This window comes from Hemicordylus capensis, chromosome 5 (assembly GCF_027244095.1).
Source record: "Hemicordylus capensis ecotype Gifberg chromosome 5, rHemCap1.1.pri, whole genome shotgun sequence".
NCBI classification, from domain to species: domain Eukaryota; kingdom Metazoa; phylum Chordata; class Lepidosauria; order Squamata; family Cordylidae; genus Hemicordylus; species Hemicordylus capensis.
In genome coordinates, this window is record NC_069661.1 from 208,855,366 (window position 1) to 208,874,822 (window position 19,457).

The 19,457-nt window shown below is 43.2% G+C and overlaps 1 protein-coding gene across 3 annotated transcripts in view; it reads left to right on the forward strand.

Annotated features, from left to right (window-relative positions):
• The first annotated feature begins 533 nt into the window (after positions 1-533).
• Positions 534-19,457, forward strand: part of GAS2L3 (growth arrest specific 2 like 3) — a 31,676-nt gene continuing 12,752 nt past the window's right edge. The window contains exons 1-6 of one of the 3 annotated variants that reach the window (XM_053258192.1): positions 534-678; positions 969-1,089; positions 13,149-13,184; positions 14,184-14,352; positions 15,626-15,744; positions 17,879-18,020. In XM_053258192.1, the coding sequence (XP_053114167.1) occupies positions 647-678; positions 969-1,089; positions 13,149-13,184; positions 14,184-14,352; positions 15,626-15,744; positions 17,879-18,020 (619 nt within the window). In that variant the 5' untranslated portion in view covers positions 534-646. The other 2 variants (XM_053258193.1, XM_053258194.1) reach the window with 2 other exon arrangements.

Sequence of the window (19,457 nt, forward strand, 5' to 3'; positions counted from 1 at the left end):
GCAATTGACTTCAGCAATGGGGCAAGAGGCCCAATCAATCCTTACTACACAACTTCCCAAGGGGGAGAGAGCAGATCGAGGTCGCAGCTGAGTGGAAGAGCACCTGCTTTGTACGTAGGAGGAAAGCCCCCGGTTCAATCCCCTCCCCGGCATCATCTCCTGGCAAGGGAAAGACTCCTGCCTGAAAACATGACTGAGCTAAATGGTCCTATGGTCTGACTCGGCGTAAGGTAGCTTGCTTCCTAGTATGTGGCACACACTTACAACCGGGCGGAGGGGCACTCCTGTCACATGCACACCTTCTGGGGAAGGAGAATTGCTGTGCTGCAGGACCCAGAACATGAGAGCCCAACCTCCCAGGGAGAGACTGCAGTCTGCAGCGCCTGTCCCCATTCTCCAGTCCGGGTGTACCAGCGCCTGCGGGGCGGGCGGGTCACCCGTAGGAAGGCTGCTACGCGTGCTCCACGCCCAAAGGGCTCCTCGGAGGCGCTTCCTTCTCCATCTCGCCCGGCATGGCTCCTCCTCGCGGCGCCTGATTGGGCCTTTCGAACTGTGCGGGCGGACGCACCGAATGAATCAGGGAGTGCTGATGCTGAGAAGGGGTTTGCTGCGGTTGGCGCCGCCGTCACAGCGTGCCGGGGGATGAATGGGGGAGCCTGAGTCTGGGGGACCATTGCCGTGAGTACCTCCGCGTTCCCTCCGCCCAGCTAGGCGGCCGCAGACCTGCTGTGGTGTCGTGATTTCTTCGGCTGCAGTCTGCAATCGTAGCCCGGGTGTGCCCCAGGGAACAGTCTGATAACAGCTTTCAGACTTCTTCATACTGGCTGGTGCAAGGTTGTTTGTTTTAGGGAGGGGTCGGTTTCTTTTTCCTGGGATCGCCTTAAGGTATGGGCTTGCGCGTGGAGATAGTTTTCTCTGTTTCCGTCCGAGGGGGTGGGATTCTTAAGACTCCATAAATCGCTGTTTAGGAGCCCTTGTGAAAGGAATACTTCACACTGCACGCAACAGAAACGTCACTGGCGGTTTTGCAGTGCGTGTATCGATACGGTATCGGTAGAGGTCTTTATCTTCAGATGGCTTCAGAGACAGGTAATACAAAAAGAAGGTGATACCCATTCATGGTGTGTGCCCGCCCCCCGCATCGTATAAGAGTAATGCAGAACCGCCCAGATCTTTTTGGAGGAGGTTTAGGGCCCGCGGTGATGGTGACGTACTAAAATGCATGGCAGAATGCATACCTTCCTTCTGAATCGCCGTACGGATACATGGGATTTCCGAATGGCCATCGGATGCATTAAACCCAGTGATATTGGCTGTTTACGCAGTTCATTTTAGGGACCCTCCTTAAATTTCCAGACAGAAAGGTATTGCCTTTCTGAATCGCCGTTAGAACCATACGTAAAATCTTGGAATGAAGGTCTGGCAGAAGGTCTTGCCGTTCCAAGTGGTCACTGAGATGCAGTAGAATGGGTTTGGATCCTGCACACTACCCTGCAGGCTTTCTCCTACAGGCTTCAGGATAAAGTTGTGCAAAAGGTTTGCCATACTTCATGGCTATTGGATAGGAACATAAGAAGCTACCTTAGGCCAGTGGGTTCGTCTGATCAAGCATTGTCTACTGGGAAGAGAGCTTTGGGAAGAGAGCTGGTCTTGTGGTAGCAAGCATGACTTGTTCCCATAAGCTAAGCAGGATCCACACTGGTTGCATACGAAAGGGAGACTAGAAGTGTGAGCGCTGTAAGATATTCCCCTTAGGGGATGGAGCCGCTCTGGGAAGAGCATCTGGACTCCAAGATCCCTCCCTGGCATCTCCAAGATAGGGCTGAGAGAGATTCCTGCCTGCAACCTTGGAGAAGCTGCTGCCAGTCTGTGTAGACAATATTATTTTCAGGGAAGGAGAGCTGGTCTTGTGGTAGCAAGCATGAGTTGTCCCCTTAGCTAAGCAGGGTCTGCCCTGGTTGCATTTGAATGGGAGACTAGAAGTGTGAGCACTGTAAGATATTCCCCTCACGGGGTGGAGCCACTCTGGGAAGAGCAAATGGTTTCAAGTTCCTTCTCTGGCATCTCCAAGATAGGGCTGAGAGAGATTCCTGCCTGCAACCTTGGAGAAGCAGCTGCCAGTCTGTGAAGACAATACTGAGCAAGATAGACCAACGGTCTGACTCAGTATATGGCAGTTTCCTGTGTTCCTATGACTAGCAGTGATTTCCCAAGGTTTCAGTAGGAGTCTCTCTCAGCCCTACCTGGAGATGCTGAGGACTGAACTTAGGACCTTCTGCATAGATAGATGCTGTATTTATGGCCAATGGCCCAAACAGCATACAAAGCAGATGCTCTACCACTGAGCCACAGCCCTGTCCCTGAATGCATTGGCAAGGTTGGATTCTGCTAAATGGCCTTCTCAACCTCTCATTCCATCCTAATAAAAACTCTTTTAAAAATTGTTTAAAGCCTTCCATTTTAGATAAGGCACTTACAAATTAATTTGTGCAACAGTAAACATGGAAACTGTAAGCTGAGGCATGTTAACTTCCACACCGTATAAACAGTAAAAGTTCTGTCTCATTGTGCTTGCTTACAGTCAAGTCTCCACATTTCCCCTAACAACCCTGTGATGTAGGCCAATATGACAGCTTTGGAATAAATCCAGACAAATATGTGTCCTCCCAATGGCCACAGAGTGAATTAGAATAGACTAGCTGAACCCTCACAGAGCAGCTGTGCACTAGGACTTGGTTGCTCTCCTTGCCCCCCGCCACAGCCCCTCCCTTTTTGCTCAGTGTCAGCCACCCACTCTCAGCCACCCGCTGCCCGCTCACTCACTCGCTCACCCACCCCTCCCCACTGCTCGCCTCGCTCAATCACCACCCCCACCCTGCTGCTTGCCTTGCTCACTTGCCCCTACCTGCTCCTCTTCCCTATCTGCATATGGGATCCCCACTGTCCAATCACCATGGTGTTTCTGTTCTCTTACCTCCAATTGGTAAAGCACTGTGTGGGTGGGGCTTGTCACGTACAAGCAGAGTATACTAGCCGACCCGCACAGAGCATCTGTGCTCTCTTTGGGGCCGGCTGTCCCCCCCCCATCCTGTCCCACTCTCTCTTCCCCCTCCCTCCTGCCCCTCCCCCACTCTTTGCCCCTCCCCCACTCTCGACACAGTGACAGGCTGCCCCTTCGTTGGCCAGACTGGGTGGCGGCTGCCTCCTCATCCGGCAGCCGAGGCCGCCACCACCACCTCCTTACCCTTGCCACCGCCTCCTTGCTCGGGACGGCCAGGCTGCCCCACCACCGCCTCCCATCGGCCAGCCGAGGCTGCCTCCTCCTCCTTTAGCAGGATGGCCAGGCCAGGCCATCCCGCCGCCTTCGCCTCCCAGCGGCCGTCTCCTCCTCCTCACCCAGGACAGCCTGGCCAGGCCAGACCATCCTACCGCCACCTCCTCTGGCCGTTTTGCGCTCGCCCGCCGCCACCTTTTTTTGTTTCCCCTGAACTCTTGCGGCTTGCCCAAGCCTGGCAACGCAACGTGAGAGTTCCGCCACCAAATTCCTAAGGACACGCATGCCAGCTAAGAGAAATAAGTATATAGTATATATCAATAGATTGTGCAGCACCCCAATTGTCTATAGCAAATAGGATCCCTACTTCCCAAGTCTCTGGGATATTAACACTGCCTCTCTCATGCACTAGTTCAGCTTAATATTTTATTTATTTATTTATTTATTTTTACATTTATATCCCGCTCTTCCTCCAAGGAGCCCAGAGCGGTGTACTACATACTTGAGTTTCTCCTCACAACAACCCTGTGAAGTAGGTTAGGCTGAGAGAGAAGTGACTGGCCCAGAGTCACCCAGCTAGTTTCATGGCTGAATGGGGATTCGAACTCAGGTCTCCCCGGTCCTAGTCCAGCCCTCTAACCACTGCACCATGCTGGCTCATAGCATTTAATTCATGCACTTGATAATTTAATAGCATTATCTCAGTAGACCTTGTATATATTCATAGTTATAGTCATAAACCTTATATTAATCCTGCGAGTAGGCTGCATGATTACCCATTGGAAGCATCAGTAGCCCAACAATTAGTGACATGCACACAGAGGAGAACTTCCCCAAATCTCATAATGGGAATATGTATAGTTTTTGGAATCTGTCCCACTTAGGTACAGGGAAGCTTGCAATCCCAGTAAAGAGCCTCACAGAAGGCACAGGGGTCATGAAAAATAGGCTTTCCGTAATGTATAGCTACAAACGTTGTGTCTGAATAAGAGAGACTTGCAGAGAAAAAATAGATGTTACTAGCTGGCGACTTCAAGCCCAGTACATAGGAAGCTGCCTTATACTGAGTCAGGCCACTGGTCCATCTAGCTCAGTATTGTCTACACAGACTGGCAGCAGCTTCTCCAAAGCTGCAGGCAGGAGTCTTTCTCAGCGCTACTTTGGAGAAGCCAGAGAGGGAACTTGGAACCTTCTGCATGCAGATGGTCTTCCCAGAGCCGCCTCATCCCCTAAGGAGAAAATCTTACTGTGGCGCTACTATTGTTAATCTTGGCCCGGAGCTGCAGGCCCCAAAGGCAAAGTTAAGACCTGTGTCAGATTCTGCCATATTAAGAAGCCAGTTGATGCCTGAACTCTAAGTGAGTTATCGCGCACCACAGGCCGTTCTGTGTTCAAGGCTCATTGCAGGCACTAGAGATGTGCATGGAACTGGCTCCCTTTAAGCCGATAGTGGGGCGGGGGTGTCTTTAAAGAAGGGAGAAGGTGCACTTCACTTCCACTGTGCTCCACACACACACACACCCGCACTCTGTGTATAAATAGTTCAGCGGGGCGGCAGCGTACCTCCTTGCTGCCCTGTTTCTCCCTGACCGGAAGTGCTGTGCGCACATCACGGGTGGGCACGTCGCACGCACGACATGCACACGCCTGCCCGCGATGTATGTTCTCACAGCATTTCCGGTGTACCCTCCCACGTCCTTAAAGCCACCCCCGCGTTCAAACGATTTCAAATGCGGGGGTTCCAAACCTGTTTGGCGTTCTAAGAACAGAATGCTGAACAGGTTCGTGCACCTATCTAGCAGGCACGGGATGAACCTGTATATCCTCTACTTTGGAATTTACAATGTATAGTTAATTACTTCTGCTAGTTGCAATGGTTACACTTGTTTCCTAATTTCACATGTATTAAAAGTAATCACCTTAAGAACGCCTTGGAAGTCACACAGATAGATGACCACCTGCATAATTTAGGGAAATGTCTTTCACATTTAGGATTTAGGAGTTTCCTCCTCTCACACCTTAACTTGCTAACAATTTCTTGGGACCAAGGCACCTCAAATCTGCTTACACAGCAGCCACAAATCTGTCACCGTCAGAGATACAGATGTGTTTAGGAACATCGAGAAGAAACAGTTCTGCCTGATAATGACAAACAAGCATCAGGAGATGACCCTCATCTCCTAAATCCCTGGTCTTCATTGACATGGGAGAGAACCTGTGATTGACACCTATTGAAATATTTGAGATTCATGATGGATGTCAGTATCTCCTTTTGATATGATGCCTAGATTAAAGGATCAGGCATGTATATAGGGGGTAGCATCTCAGACTGTCTTCAGCAATCTTTGCCTAACGAGCAGAGCTACTCATTCCGTGAACCTGTAGCCAGCTGCAGAACTGAAGCTAAGGTTCCCTCTGATATGGACAAGAAATCACTGGTGATCAGTACCGTGGGGTGAGAGATTGGGGTGATTTTTGTCTATCTCCCCTGCAGCATCCAGCACGATTGCTTGAAGGCCCGCCTGAGGCCTGAGCCCAAACTGCGAACCCCAACGACACTCACATCCTGGTCCTCACCTCTGAACCAGTAATCTGACTTTTCCAAGACCTTCATCTTTGGTTCTCATTTTCCTCTTTCTCTCACTAACCCCAGCTTCCAGCCATCCCTCTCCTGAAACCCCTCCATTCTCCTTCCGTCTTCCCTCTTTTCTATCAACATTAGGCCTTTAGATAAGCTCGATACTGAATATACATGCACTCACACATATCTACGCTATCTAGCTGCTTATTGAAATTATGATCAATCTCTTTGATATATTGGATTAGCATTCCTGCCTTATAGATCAGCTGTATTCAATAAAGCCCATTGAACTATCTGAGAGTGTTTGGTTTTCCTTCTATTTTCGAGTCCAGATCATACATGATTGCAGTTTAAAAGAACTTGGTTACTTCTCTGACACTAGTGGACAAGCCTAATTTCCACAACTAGCTCTGGAGCATAATCAAAGGTGCAATTCAGGCTTGGCTCACAACATTACAGTGCTCACACATGTAGTTTCCCTTTCTGATGCAAACCAGGGTGAACTCTGCTTAGCAAAGTAGACCATTCATGCTTGATTCAGCTTTGATATCCAAAATAACACCTTACAAACTGCATGATGCCCTGTGTGTGTAGGTTGCAACTCTAAGCATGCTTACTTTCAAGTAAACCTTACTGTCCTGTGTAGGTTGCAGTTCTAACCATGTTTCCTTTAGTAAGCTTTATTAAAACTGGGATTTGCATCTGAGTGAAATGTTCTGCCTCATTATAATCTGGTGCCAAAGCTCTTTAAAAGATGTGGATGGCCATGGATTTTTCTCCCACATCAATTCTGATATTGTAATTTAAACTGTTTGATAAGATCTGGGATTTGCTAATATCTGGCTCCAGTTCCTGTTTTAAATGTGATTTGCACCTAATTTAAAAACCTGTTGCACCAGCAAATAAGCACTGGAGATGAAGAGTACCAAGGGCCATGCAAGCCACAATATAGTGCACTAGCTTTGTAAGTATATTTACTGGAGTAAATTGGTTGGTCTGCTGACAGGGGTGTCAAAAGTACAAAATATCTTACTAACATGATGGAAATATGTGATCATTTAAAGCTTCAGGTATGGGTGGCTTCCAGAGAGTGCTAGAGAGCATGAATGCAATGGTCTGCAGCCACCTACCTTTCTCCTGTGACGTTCCTGAAGGAAAGACAAGCACCTTGGTTGAATGGATGATCTGTGTATTGTTGAGCCTTACATAAAAAACGGAGAGCCCAAAAATATTATGGACTAAATTTAGTGAACACTTTGTCCCAGCCACCTTTATAGTTAAAAACTAAAAGAGGTAGAGGATTCATAGATGGTGGTAATTGTACAAGCAGTTTGCAGTGTTTGATTATTCTTGGCTATGCTGTAAAAAGTGTGCCATCAAGTTGGTGTCGACTCCTGGCACCCACAGAGCCCTTTGGTTTTCTTTTGGTAGAATACAGGAGGGGTTTACCATTGCTGCCTCCTGCGCAGTATGAGATGATGCCTTTCAGCAACTTCTGTATTGCTGCTGCCTAATATAGGTGTTTCCCATAGTCTGGGAAATATACCAGCGGTGATTCGAACCGGCAACCTTCTGCTTGTTTGTCAAGCATTTCCCTGTTGCGCTACTTAAGGTGGACATTGGCTATGCTGTAGCTCTGTACATTCTGCAAAAAGAAAATTTGAAGGTACACAAGTTGTTACAGTATATAAAGGAAACATTCTTTATAAGTAACATCTGCCATCATATCTTTGGAAATGTTACTTTAAAAAAGAGATCAGAGTATACAGTAAACTATTCCTGAGCACTACTAGAAAACAAGGCACATAATCTTTTTTGCGTTTTGAGTCTAAACATGATATTTAATCCAGAGAAAGTTAGGCCTTGAACATTTCATTGGATTCAAATGAATTTAAATCAGTGTTCCCTTTAAGGTGTGCATGCCCTCACATGTTTTTTGATATCCGCTCAGTTAATTTTAGATCCTGCTCAGGTTGAATCAGGAAAGTCCCACTCTGAATGCATGTGCGCGCACATTGCCTTGATACTGCCGCCCAAAACAAAACTGATTCCACACACAGATGAAAAAAATTAGAGAGAACACTGATTTAAATGCTTTTGCCCATTGATTTTAAATAGACTTTTGCATGCAACTCATAAAACGTTTATAATGCTGTCAGAGCTGAGATAAAAGTTCCGCCGGTTTGATGCCTCTTTATAGATTCAGCCCATATTTAGAGGGAGTGCCTTGTCTGTCTGTCTCCTGTGTGTGTATACATTTACACACAAAAGTATCTTGTCATGAGTTTATAAATACTTCTGGGGTCTACCTCTTTCTAAATTGAAGGCTGACTCAATTATATCCCTGTTGCTAATGACTACTGAATTAATGTATTGGTTGCCCAATGTCTGAGTTCATTATGAACCACTTGCTATTCATTCAGAAATGGCATTTGATGAAAAAGTTGCAGCTCAGGATGGCTTTAAGTGCTAATAACCTACAGTATTGCACTAACAAATGGATGAGCTAGACATTGTAAGCTGTCAGTGGTGCAGGATTCAACAGCCGACAGACTAGGTCAGTTAATGTTTATTATTGGATCAGGTGTACTGGTGAGAAGCGATCTTTTGCCTTGCACACATTTTACTTGACACTGTGTGCAGCCAAAGAAAGAGGGATGCCAAATGTGAATGAGGTGGCGGGAAGTTGTGTGTATGTGTGAGTCAGCCAAGTGGGTGACTTAAGCGTTGCACGTTTCCTTTCCCCAGGCATGTATCCCCTCAATCTCTTATTTGTTGAACTGCGGTCATTCTTAATTTTACTTTTGAGGAAGACTGTAACTGCTTCGTTGTTGTTTTAATTCCAGAGAAGTGGAGACATTCCTCCTCAGCAACTCTTACCAAAAACCTAACCACATTTGGTTATATGTACTAACAGGCACCACTCGCCCACTTTCTTTAGCAAATTATGCTGGGCTTGATGCAATTATGTCATTGTCATGCTACAGTTCTGCAGCTGTTGCTGTCATACCATGCTTTGTTGGCCTGTGATTGGTCACTAGCTCAGTTATGGCCTATAGATGCCTATTCTTCCATTAGCCTTGAAGTCTTGAGGGAATAAGACCTTTTCACTGCTGCTTGAAGGAGAGCTTCAGATGATCAGCAAGGAGTGGTAGTTGCTACTTAGAATCTTATCCTGCAGTGGATACATCCATGTGAGAAGCTGGTTTTTGTAGTGACTGGTCATCTTGTGAGGTTTTCCATGCCTTCACTGCTCCCACATTTTCCTAGCCTCTAAAGAGCGCCCCACATGGATCTTACTATGCACTGTGAGATTATAAAGGGCTGCCATGGGGTGCTGGTTATCTTAAAGTCGAAACCACCCATGAAGTTGAATGCTGTGCATATTTACTCAGAAGGTTGTAGTTGCTCAGACATGGGAGCCAAAGGTCTTTATATTTGTGTTGTGAATTGTGAGCACATGCATTTGAATTGGACCAGCTTCTTTCTTTACCTCTGATGGACATTTTGCTGTGACTTTTTGGTTCAATAATAACATTAAACTTCTTGGCTCCCCTGAATTAAATGAGACTTTAGTCCAAGAACATTATTATTTATATAATGCTTTTAAACAGCAGCAGCCACATAATGACACAGCAGGGAAATGACTTGACTAGCAAGCCGGAGGTTGCCAGTTCGAATCCCCGCTGGTATGTTTGGGAACTAACTAACAGACTTTGCTAATTAACTAACAGACTATGGGAAACTCCTATATCGGGCAGCAGTGATATAGGAAGATGCTGAAAGGCATCATCTCATAGTGTGTGGGAGGAGGCACTGGTAAACCCCTCCTGTATTCTACCAAAGAAAACCACAGGACTCTGTGGGCGCCAGGAGTCAAAATCGACTTGACGGCACACTTTACCTTACAAGAGTCACACCAGCAGCAGTCACTTGGGCACTGTTCCCTCTTAAGGTGTGCACACTCACAAGTTTTTTGATATCTGCTCAGTTAATTTTAGATCCCGCTCAAGTTGAATCAGGAAGGCGCCATTCTGAATGCACATGCACGCACACTGCCTTGATGGTGCTACCCAGAACAAAACTCATTCTGCACGGCGATGAAAAAATTAGAGGGGCCAGCCACTGCTTGTAGGATGCTGTGCTGTTGAGAAAGGATCATTGTTATCCCCCTGCTAAAGATAAGGGAGCCACCACTTTAAATGTTTGGTCCTAAATGCACTCACTTGGCTGTTGTTTCCATTAAACTAAGGGGGACTTCTGAGTAAACCAACATTGGATCATTCAGCAGCACTGCAACGTTAGACTTAAGATTGTGATTCTGTAATATTGAGCAGCATGAATCCTACTTATACCAGTAGTTGTCAAATGGAGATCAACTTCATAAGCAGAGATTACACTCTATTACATCTGACATAAAATGTTATCAAGTGAATTGATGTTATGTGAACTGATATAAAAGAACTTCACTTTGCCATTATCCTGCAAAGTCAGAATTTTTTCCAAAAACCCAAGTGCTGTGAAGCATTCCTGAAAAGTGAAGATGCTGGACATTTTTGTAATAGTTCCATTGTGAATATTTCACTTTGTTCAAGCTCTGAGTATGCCCTCCAGATTAGGCTGCCTTTTGTTCTTATGCTGGCTGTTGGCATGTTAAGGCCCTTGTCTGATTATGTGGGACGCCTTATTTTAATGAGAGCAAGTTCTTTGCTCCATGCTCTAGCCATACTTTTTTTCTTCTGAAAAGTCAATGAAGCTTCTTACTCGGGCTTGCTCTTAAGACAAAGAACGTTTTATGTTAAAGGACATCTATTCCCTGGGTCCAACTTGTGGGAGGAATAATGCGTTCATTAGTAAAGCCTGCTTTGTACTCTGCCCTTTTACTGTAGTATGGAGAAGGGAAAATGACAGCAATAAAGGACATGTGTTGCTAAAATTATGGGGAGAAGTAATAAAACGTGTGCATTGGCAAATATGATTGGTTCAATCTATATCTATTTTCTCAAGCTGCCTGTGGCTAGAAACTCAAATAAATCTGGAGTGTAAGCAACATGAGTATTGAAAATGTGTTTTTTTTTAATTGCAGCTTGGCTGAAATGTAGAATGAATGCTTGGCTGGCAAATATAGTTCTGAATTATGATTTGCACTCCAGTAATTATAGATACTAATAGCAGGTACTTGAACAAAAGGCAGCCTAATCTGGAGGGCATACTCAGAGCTTGAACAAAGTATCAGTCTGGAAGTGAAATGGGGTCATCCAAACCTATGATGGTAGTTTCTGTGTATTAGGGGGACTTCCTAGATATTATTTATTTAACACATTTTTATACCACCTGTAACCAGGTCTAAGGGTGGTTCAAAACTGATTAAAACATCTGTAAATTTTATAATCAACAGTTATAACATAAACATATCAAACTTAAAATCAAGTTTAAGAAAAAAAACACATTTTTAACTAGGTATGCAAAAGTCCCAAACTTAGTAAAGAAAAAGAAATGTTTACTATTACTACAATGAATATTTATATACCACTTTCCAGCAAAGGTTCCCAAAGCGGCTTATGTGGAAAAATAAATAAGATGGTTCCCTATCCCTAAAATGCTCACAGTTGAAAAATAACCATAAAATAGACACCAGCAACACCCACTGGAAGGATGCTGTTCTTGGATTGGATAGGATGAGAGCCAGCGTGGTATAGTGGTTAGAGTGGTGGACTAGGAACGGGGAGACCCCAGTTCAAATCCCTATTCAGCCATGATACTAGCTGGGTGACTCTGGGCCAGTCACTTCTCTCTCAGCCTAACCTACTTCACAGGGTTGTTGTGAAAGAGAAACTCAAATATGTAGTACACCACTCTGGGCTCCTTGGAGGAAGAGCGGGATATAAATGTAAAAATAATAAAAAAATAATAATCAGGTCAGGTGCTCTCCCCCTGCTAAATAAAGTCTCACCTCTTTTTAAAAGATGCCTCTCTGCTCAGTTAGCAGGGATATGCGAACTGTTTTGTGTTCTCCTTGCCAAATAAAACCAAACCTGGTGAGCAGTGTTCCCTCTAAGGCATGTGCATGTGTGTGTGCACACACAATTTTTGATGTCCGCTCAGTCAATTTTAGATCCCGCTCAGATTGAATCAGGAAGGGCCCGCTCTGAATGCATGTGTGCACACACTGCCTTGGTACTGCCACCCAGAACAAAACTCATTCCGCACATAGATGGGGGGGAAATGGAGGGCCCACTGCTGGTGAGCTTTGAGGACTTTGGAATGTTTGGAGGGTAAAGCAGCCAATATGTATTAGGGTGTCAGTCTGTGGTGGGGGGAATGAAAAATGGAGGAAAGGGGAGCTAAAGTATTGATGGAGCAGGGAATGAGTGTCATTAGGTTACCCCCACCACCACCCAATGCTATACAGGGATGTTTTTGGGGGGTGGAGATAAAAAAAAGTTATACATTTTCTCTCTCCCACTCAGACCTCATTCCTGGGGCTGGTGCCCAAGTCTCTCAATCACAGAAGGGCCCTCCATCACACTTACAGCTTTTGCTGTGTCAGATAAAGGCTGTAAGCCTGACTGCCATGGGAGAGGCAGTGAGCAAAATGATGGTCACACTGGTTGGGTGGGACTTCCGTTTCTACGTTAGATGGTGTCATGAGAACACCATCCTGTATTAACAATATCTGAATGAGGAATTTGTCCACTTCCTGTAAGAGAACTTCTGTGTGTATAAGTTTTGCTTGTAAATAGTCATTTACTTGATAACCCATAGTGAGTAAAAATTGCCCTTGGTTCCAGACCTTGATCTGGTTCAAATTAGACATGACAAGGTCCTATTGGAAGTTACCACATCCTTTTTCTGACATTGCTGTGCATGGTTGTGAAAGAAATTTGAGTCACTCTAGAAAAATATGGATTATTCACTTGAAATTCCTAGAGTATTGAAGCAAAATTAATTTTGGCTCTTTTTGTTGACCCTTCTTGTTTTCAGGCTTCAGCATTTTTGCCATCACATTTTGAAGCTTACCTCTGCAGTCATGTGGGTCAAAAACCTTTTGTTTAAAATGAAGTTTTAACATTCTGATTAAAGCTGACAGATCTCACAAATGTGCCTTGAGGACTGCAGATGACCCAATGAACTGTAGGCTGTCATCAGTATTGTGCCAGCTGAAATGCTCTGATGACTTTGATAGCATCTATATATTGTGTTTTCAAAGGGCCAGTTTGTTATACTAAAATTTGTGGACATTAGACAGAACTCCAGTTGAAATAGTTTAATGTGCGTTGTTTTCATTCCTAGGAAAGTTTCTGCATCACCATGCAGCACCCAGTTCAGGTAAGCAAACTAAAGTACCAAAGTTATTTTTATTAAATTATGTCTTTCCCTGCCTCCACCATAAGCTTGACTATATGTCTCTGAAGAAAAGAAATATCCTGACACATGCAATTATTTTATTTATTTATTTATTCGGTTTCTATACCGCCCTTCCAAAAATGGCTCAGGGCAGTTTACACAGAGAAATAACAAATAAATAAATAAGATGGAACCCTGTCCCCAAAGGGCTCACAATCTAAAAAGAAAAACAAGATAGACCCCAGCAACAGTCACTGGAGGTACTGTGCTGGGGGTGGATAGGGCCAGTTACTCTCCACCTGCTAAATAAAGAGAATCAAAAAGTGCCTTTTTGCCAAGTTAGCAGGGGTTATCATGAAGGGAATGCACAGAGTGCCCATTTCAGCAAGTACTTGGAGCATGTGTATAGGGGCCATTGGGATCATTGCTCCCCCCCCATACAAAAACAATAAAGGGGTGCACCAGAAGGGTGCTGGGACATCTGTGGAGGACACCCCAATGGGTTAGCTGTCGGCGGGTCCCCTTCATAATCACCCGTCACGGTCTGTTTGGATGATACAGCCCCCATGTTGAGTTACTCTGCCACATTTTGAAATGTTATGTCTTATATTGCATACACAAACCTATTTTTGTGTCTTAAATAAAAGTAACAAAAGTTAATAAAAGTCACAAAGATTTTTGTGTCTTTCTCAAAAGTAGAATTGTCCAACTATGAAACTTGTATTATATTCTGTGCTGGAATTCAGATTCCATTTTTGTGGCAGGTTATCATAAAACCTGTGTATCTAAACTCTAATAGACTACTCAAAGTAATGGCTTGAGACACATCTTAGATATTGTTGTTACTGACTATACCCTTCCATATCATTTTCTAAAGGATCTTAAAAATGTTAGTAATAATTTTCAATTGTTCTAGCTCGCATGTGCTGAGTCTGTCAAAGTGTAGCCAAGTAGTTTAGTTGCTGATATATTCACTACTAGGTGTGGTTTGGAGATGATCCCCCTTTAAGTCCACGAAGTCCATTGACACCAAGGCATGGTCCAGGATTAGCAGATGTTTTGCTCTACGACCAGTGGATATCTGTCCGACATGAGGCAACTCTGATTCCTATGCAGGAGGATCTATCAATCTGGCTCTCTGGCTTATTGGGTAAAGTTCCAATCAATGCTTGTCTGTATGGTAAATTTGGAACAACTGTCATCCTAGTTACTGTTAACCAAAGTTTTGTCTAATGAAGGCAGTTCATATTAACACAGATAAAATGTATAAAAGGAAATTAATGTGCCTCTTTAGATTCACAAAAATAATATGTAGCTGTGTTTGCCCATTGGGGAGGGGAAAATCTAGAAGCCTCAGCCTGGTAATTTCTATAAGCATCAATGACAATAAAAGAAAGTTGTTTAAAAATATTTATAAGAAAAAGCTCACTAAGAAGTTTATGTTGCAAAAAAGAATGAGAAGAAGAAATAGAAGATGTTCCCTGACCCCAAAAGGCTCACAATCTAAGAAGAAATACAAGGGAGACAACAGTTACTCCCTGGAGGGACGCTGTCCTGGGGCTGAATAGGGACAGTTGCTCTCCTTGTGCTAAATACAAGAATGTCACTACCTTAAATGGTGCCTCTTTGCATAGTATATTTAGCAAGGGCTGTGGTGGGGCTGAGCTGTGAGCAGCATCTCTCCACCCCACATTTTACTTTTTATCTCTGGCCTGATGGAGAGGAAAGCTTGCTGCTCACAACTTTTTGGCTGCACCAAAATAAAGGTGTTACCAAATTTTGGCTTCTGATATATTTAGATTCAGCTTAATTTCGTTGCCTCAGTCTGTGTTTCTTAGCATTCTGATCTCTTTCTAAGCGCACACGATGATACCTTGCCATCATATTTTTTTCCATGTCTCTTTCTAAAAGCATTGACAGTCAAACTCATTAGGTCACGACATTAATTTCTAATGACCATTTTGGAACCTTTGCATGTCACACCAAACAGAATGCTGCTCACACACTTGCTCTTAAAAATGTGGGCCCACAATCCTACGTAGTGGGATGAAATGGAGGGAAGCCCATGGCATCATATTTCTAATCTTTAGAATGTGAGAAAATTTACTATGCTAGGGAGTGTCACAGACAACTGCTTTCTGGCTGCAAGTTTGCATGCAGTGCTTGACATGGGGAAGGAGTTTGAAAGATGACTGGAATCAAGCCATCTAGGTGCCATAATTCCAAAAGAAAAGGTTGTGGAACTTTTTACCCAGTGAATTCAGGCAATGGATATTGTTATTTATTTATTTCATCATGGTTTTTATACCACCTCATATGTGCATCTCTAGATGGTGTACAAAATGTGTATGCCTGCACATGCCAGAATGGTCAGGCTGTGAGTTGCCTTCTCTATAATAACAAAGAACATGTCTGTTTTACAGGGATAGAACTTGCAGCAGAACAGTTGTTGGAAGAGCTTGATAATGGTGTATTGCTGTGCATGTTGATTGAAGTCATTCAAAACTCGGTTAAAAGATGTTGTAACCCAAATGATTTAAGGGTAAGTATTGCAACTTCTAAAGATAACAGTTAAATTTCCTACACACCAGCGTCCTTGGGGGTTATGCTTGCCCATGTTCACATGGAGGCCATAGCCTGTGACCAAGATGTACCTGCTGATCCTGTTAAGTGCTAGGTCCAGAAAGTGCTTTTGCAATCATAGCAGTCAAGTGAAACCAGGCATGAATGTGCTCTTGCTTCATGTGCTGCTTCCTACATAGGAATGTGGGCAATCACTGGCCCAAGAACCTTCACATGCAGGAAATGGGGGCATTGCTCAGTGTGTGAACCAACACTGAGCCTCCTATAATTTTTGATATATTATTTTATGGCAATGCATTTAGAACAATGATTCTTGGATTCCATCTTGATGCTGTCCTCAGAGGAATTGTCACCATGCTTCTGTCACTGTTCCAGGCAGTGATGTGGGGTTTTGTTTTGTTTTTGGGGCGAGGAGATGATGAATTGCAAATGCTTCCAGTATCCTAAATAGATTGTGATCTGATTTGGTGTGTTTACATGACACACATTTAGTGAACAAAACGTAAAATTAACATGGCCCCCCCTCCACAGTGTGTTTGTATAAACAGCTCAAATGTTTTCCTAATAGCTGCAAGTATTTGAACTGAAATATTTGACCAGAAAAAGTTCAATAAAGTGCTTTTTAGTGTGGTTTAAGTATTGAAAGTTTTATGTGGAAATTATTTTTATTGGAATACCTTTACAAATTTGAAGACAATACAGTTAATAAGTGGAAATAAGATGGGCCACACCACAATTTTTGGAGATCCTGTGATACTCAGTGGTGGTTTAACTTCCTGCAGATCTGGGGTATACTTTCCTCCTTTGTAGTGCAGGTAGGGTGGGCTGGCTGGGAGGGTAGTAAAGCTAGTTGCTGCTCAGGTGGTATGTGGTGAGAGTAAAATATATGTGGCATGCAGGTACTGAGGTGGTTTATAAAGTGGAAGCAGCTTTGGGGGAGGTGCTGTAGTTCATTCTAGGCTTTGGATTGGTAACACTTGAAGTAACACTTGAAGCTGGATAGGCAGGCAGGTAATTCATTATAAATGCATTGGGGAAAAAGGGCTAGGTGTCAGAGCTTTGGAGAGACCAAGAGAGCATTGGGCAGTGAATGTAGTGCTGAAAGGTAGCTGTGCCTGTGTGGCCAGGTGAGGAAAGCAATCTACACAGTGGGTCCTGTTAAGGTTATTAAAAGTTGAAGGTTATTAAAAGATGACAGTTACTGTTTGGGGTGTGTGGGGATTTGCAGAGTAGACAAGAACAGGTTTAAAGAGTTGACAAGATCCTAGGACAGTGGTTCTCAACCTGGGGGGGGGCCTCCAGATGTTGCTGAACTGCAACTCCCATCATCCCTAGCATAGCTGGGGATGATAGGAGTTGTAGTTCAGCAACATCTGGAGGCCCCCCCCCACAGGTTGAGAATTGCTGTTATAGAACAGTTGCAATTCTCCTCTGAAGGGAAAAATATAACTTTGAAGAACACATGAAAAATCTGCTGCTCATCGTCATGATTAAAAAATATGTAATGACCTAGAACTCATGGTGGTTGTTTATCATTTCTCATGGATCATATGTTCAGGTTGCTGACAGCCTTCTACTATTTTAGATTGCTGGAGCAGTACTATTAGATATATCCTTCAGATTTGTTCTGATTTTTTGCATTTGAGTTGCCCTTATTCTATATGTTATTGGTAAGGTTTTTTTGAAGTATCTTTCAAGTCTTGTTTTCAACAGAAAACATAGTAAATCAGTCACTTATGGATTATCTTCCCCTGTTGAAGAAAACATTTCTGACAACTAAAGGCTAACTTCTGCAAACTTTGGTGCATGGTCTAGTTATTTCTGTCTCATCATAGTCTTCAGTGGTGCCAGTCAAAACCATTTTTGTCATTACTAATATGTACACATGGATTGGTTTCTGTTTCACTTTTATCTTTCCCTGGAAGATTCTGCATGATTATAACATCTACTTTTTCCTCTTCAGCTATAACATGTTGTATTTTTGTAAGGAAATGTAAGAGCTTTGTCATGAGATAAAATGTATTTTTCCAAGTCTTCCTGTTCTTATGGATATGCATGCATACAACTTTTCTATACCATTTTTCTTTTCCTAGGATTTCCCTCTGAGAAAAGTCCCTTGTAAGAAAGATGCGCCTTCAGGGTCCTTCTTTGCTAGAGATAACACAGCCAATTTTCTGAATTGGTGCAGGTGCATTGGAGTGGATGAGACTTACCTCTTTGAATCTGAAGGCTTAGGTAATTATTCCTTATTCTTTTGTAGTCTCCTGTTATATAAAGTTACATGTGCATTAACTTCTCAGCTTGTTGCTGACTTTTAAAGAAGGTAATAAATGTTTGCATTTTCTGGTTCCTGCAATTCTGTTGCATAGTACTTCTAATAAAAAAAAAAAGTAGGACACACCACTGAGAAAGATACAGTTAAGGAAAGCGAAAGTGTAGTAACACATGCTTAACAGTGAGCAGAATAATCTAATGCAAAGAGAGAGGGGGATCCAAGATTAATCTCAGAGATGGAGAGTAATGAGCTGTCCTTCTGTTGCTTATGAGGACTTTGCCATAGCAGAAGTAAAAAATCCTGCTCTGAGCAGGGGATTGGAATGAAAGCGGAAGGAAAAGTGTGAGTGGATGGAGGACAACTTGTAAGTGAGCACAATTGCACGACATCATTATAGATTGCTTCAAAAAATAATCAATGCATCAGCCTTAAGGTTCAAATTTCTTGATTTTGTGGAATTTGAGTCAAAATGAGCTTAACCCTGCTCTTTAATCAGCATGCTTTTTTTGATAAGTAGAAGTAAAAGTTTCCTCCTGACACTCATATCACAGCCTTCTCATAGCAATGTTACAGTGTCTTCTATTAAGACTTCTTAGGGCATGCTTCAGGTTTCTGAGTTTGTCTTAATATGAGCCGTCTGTGATGATCATGCTATTCTATTTTGGTGACAAACTATGTTCTTAATGCTGAAGAAGTGATGGGTTTGGAGGTTGATATTAATAATAATAATAATAATAATAATAAAATAAATAAAACTTTATGTGTTAGCCACCCCAAAAAAATTGTTCTCTGGGTGGCTTGCAAAACAGGATTAAAATATACAATAAAAACACATAACACATTAAATCATAACAGACAAAAGAGAAAAAAGAAAATACAATACAAAGCAATTTAAGGTAATCATGTTTATATGTGTCTAGGCACATTATATGTGCCTAGAAACTTTCTATGCTCCCAATTCTAGTACCTGGAGGAAAGGAAGGTAATACTTTTTCAGGGTTTTTACCTGTTCTCTTCCTATGCAAACAGTGGTTATTTTACTGTATGAAGTGCTGATGGATTGGGCTGCTGGGACAAGGGCAGGAAGAAGAAAATTGCTTGCTCTAACTTTGATTTTTCCAGTAGCACCATTGTGATCATTGAATTGATTGACCCACTTCCCTAAAAGTGTAATACCTAAATGGCAAATAGGATGCCTCTGTTTCACTTTCTGCAGAATGTGCTTTAAGTGTAGTAGTAGTAGTAGTAGTAGTAAGATGTATTATGGCCATTGACCAGCAAAACTTCACACGTTTTTCTGGTCAACACATACAGTACAACACAAGTTCAAAATACAAATGTCATAAACAGATCGTTTAGCTAATCAATTAGCCGTAACTCTCTCATGTCTCAATAAA